Source organism: Eimeria tenella, genomic scaffold (genome assembly GCF_000499545.2).
Source record: "Eimeria tenella Houghton genomic scaffold, Eth_scaff799, whole genome shotgun sequence".
NCBI classification, from domain to species: Eukaryota; Apicomplexa; class Conoidasida; order Eucoccidiorida; family Eimeriidae; genus Eimeria; species Eimeria tenella.
The window spans coordinates 1-2,690 of record NW_013545913.1 but is presented as its reverse complement, the minus strand read 5'-3'; the positions used below and the strand labels follow the sequence as shown (position 1 = coordinate 2,690).

General features: G+C 43.6%; 1 protein-coding gene across 1 annotated transcript; it reads right to left on the bottom strand.

Moving 5' to 3' along the window:
- Positions 1-1,200: 1,200 nt before the first annotated feature.
- On the bottom strand, positions 1,201-1,782 carry ETH_00002355 (uncharacterized protein; the record flags this gene model as incomplete). The annotated part of the gene is made up of 1 exon (XM_013380678.1): positions 1,201-1,782. The coding sequence occupies one exon, from the start codon at positions 1,780-1,782 to the stop codon at positions 1,201-1,203; it is 582 nt and encodes a 193-aa protein (XP_013236132.1).
- Between the last annotated feature and the right edge of the window lie 908 nt (positions 1,783-2,690).

The window sequence follows — 2,690 nt, the reverse complement described above, 5'->3', positions numbered from 1 at the left end:
AATAATAAATAATAAATAAATAATAAATAAATAAATAACAAATGAACAATAAATAAAATAAAAGACAAAAAATGATAAATGAATTTACAAGAAAGTTTAGAACTGCAGCAAAGGCGAAAAAGGATTTTTTGAAAATAAATTTTAAATTCCGAAAACAATCAAAAGTATTTTTGTAAAAAATAAAATAAAAAAGAATAAACAAAAAACTATTCTTATTTGTTTTCTCTTTTTTATCTTTGAGAGATTCGAGACAATTCCAGTAGAATAACAAACAGGCAGCAGCAGTAGCAGCAGCAGCAGTGCGCTGTGTTCCTGCAGCAGCAGCAGCAACACCAGCAGCAACACCAGCAGTAGGAACAACCGCAGCAGCAGCAACAACCGCAGCAGCAAGAGCCGCAGCAGCACTGCGTGGTGTACCCCCAGCAGCAGCAACAGCAGCAGCAGCAGCAACAGCAGCAGCAGCAGGTTTTTGTCTCTGTCCCTGGGAAAAGTAAACAACTTCCGATTGAAATGAAATAAAATTTTGTTTTGAAATGAAATATTTTATTTTGAAATGAATTATTTTAATTATCTAATTTTAAATTAATTATCTAATTTAAATTAATTATTTGATTAATTTAATTATTTAATTTAATTTAATTATTTAATGTAGTTATCTATTTAAACGAGAAGTTTTGAGTCGGAGAAAACCGAAAAAAGAAAAGACAGAAATGCAGCAGCAGCAAACTGGCAAAAACCAAATAAAGAAAAACCACTAACAAATAATAACTAACTAATTAATTAATTAATTAATTAATTAATTAATTTAATTAATTAATAAATTAATTGAATTAAATTAATTAATTAATCATTTAACTTGATTAAAAATAAATCCATTCTACACTTTTTACAATTCTAAATAATAATCCACTAACTACTTCTCGCGAGAAAACAGAACCCCAGGAAAAACGCCGCCGCCGCTGCTGCTGCTGCTGCTGCTGTTGCTGCTGCTGCTGTTGCTGCTGCTGCTGCTGGTGCTGCTGCTGCGGGTGCAGCCGTACTGAATCTGCTGCCTGCATGCATGCATGCATGCAGGCATGCATGCATGCATGCGTTTTCTTGGGGCTTTGTATTTTCGTTTTTTCGAAACAAAGTTAAAAATGGAATTTTTTCTCGGTTTTTTTTTCCCTTTTTGAAATGAATAAATGCATTTAGGTTTGTTTATTTGTTTTCTTCTTTCGGAATTAAATTAATTCCACTTTTGCTTTTTTTTCTCTTCAACTTCTCAACTTCCCGCTGCTCCCGCAGCAAAACGCACAGCGCGAAGAAAAGCCCCAAAACCACCAGCAGCCGGTAAACCCTTTCTGCTGTTTGCTGCAGCCGGGCCCCCACGTTGCTGCTGCTGCTGCTGCTGCGGCTGCTGCGGCTCCTTCTCCTGCTGCTGCTTCTCCACATGCTGCCGTTGGTGCTGCTGCGGTGGCTGCTGTTGTTGCTTTGCAGCACGGGCTTCGCCTCCTTCGAGTGTGCGGGCTCTCCCGCTGCTGCTACTGCTGCTGCTGCTGCTGCTGCTGCTGCTGCTTTGTTAGCTGCTCGGCCGCGAGACACCGAGTGACGCAGCGCAGAATCTCCTGCTGCTCCTGCTGCTGCTACTACTGCTGCTGCTGCTTCGTAGAGTGCAGCATCGTCCCGCGGACTAGTTGGTGCGTCCGCGTCCTCTGCTGCTGCTGCTGCTGCTGCTGCTGGGTGCAGCTGCTGCAGCAGCAGCAGCTGCAGCACACATAAAAACTGACACACAGCCCGCATGGTCAGGCGCTGTACCGCGTCAAGGCTGCTGCTGCTGCTGCTGCTGCTCTGCTGCTGCTGCCGCCCTCTCGGGCGTTCAGGGTTTTATTTTAATTTTAAAATTCATTCATTGAAATATAAAAGAAAACTTTCAGCAAAACGAGACTAGTGCGGCGGGGTGTAGAGACACAAGACACCAGACAGCCGCTGCTGCAGCTGCTGCTGCTGCTGCTGGTCTGCTGCTGCTGCTGCTGCTGCTGCTGAATTAAAAAGTTAAAAATGAGATTCAAATGAACAAATAAACTCAAATTTCGACAACTTAGTGGACGTACACCCCGCCAAGCAGCAACACGCGCAGCCCCTGCTGGTCCGCAGCAGCAGCCTAAACTCTAAACCCTAAACCCTAAACCCTCAGCCCCTAGCCTGCACTCAAACCGTAGCCTCTGGCTCTAAACCTTCCTCCATGGAAACTAAATCTTCAGTCTCACTGCGTTTCAAACGCTAAACCCTAAACCCTAATCCCTGCGCTCTAAACCCTAAACCCTAAACCCTAAACCCTCGACGATGGCGGCGAACTGAACTCGTCTTGAGATGCAGCAGCTGGTTCTGCCGTATAACTGCAGCAGCAAAATAATAATAGAACTTTTTCAAATGTTTAAAAACAAGTTTAAATCTTATTTCCAATCCACTCCAGCAGCAGCAACTCTGAACCCTAAACCCTAAACCCTGATTTACCCGCCACGGCCGCCAGTTACATCGAGTCTCCCGCCTCTAGGGTTTAGGGTTTAGGGTTTAGAGAACGCCCTCGGCCAGCGGCAGCTACTTTGTATCTCTAGTTCCACCTAATGCCGTTTGCCGCTCAACTACAAAAACCCCAAACCCTAAACCCTAAACCCTAAACCCCAAACCCTGAAGCCTAAACCTCCTTT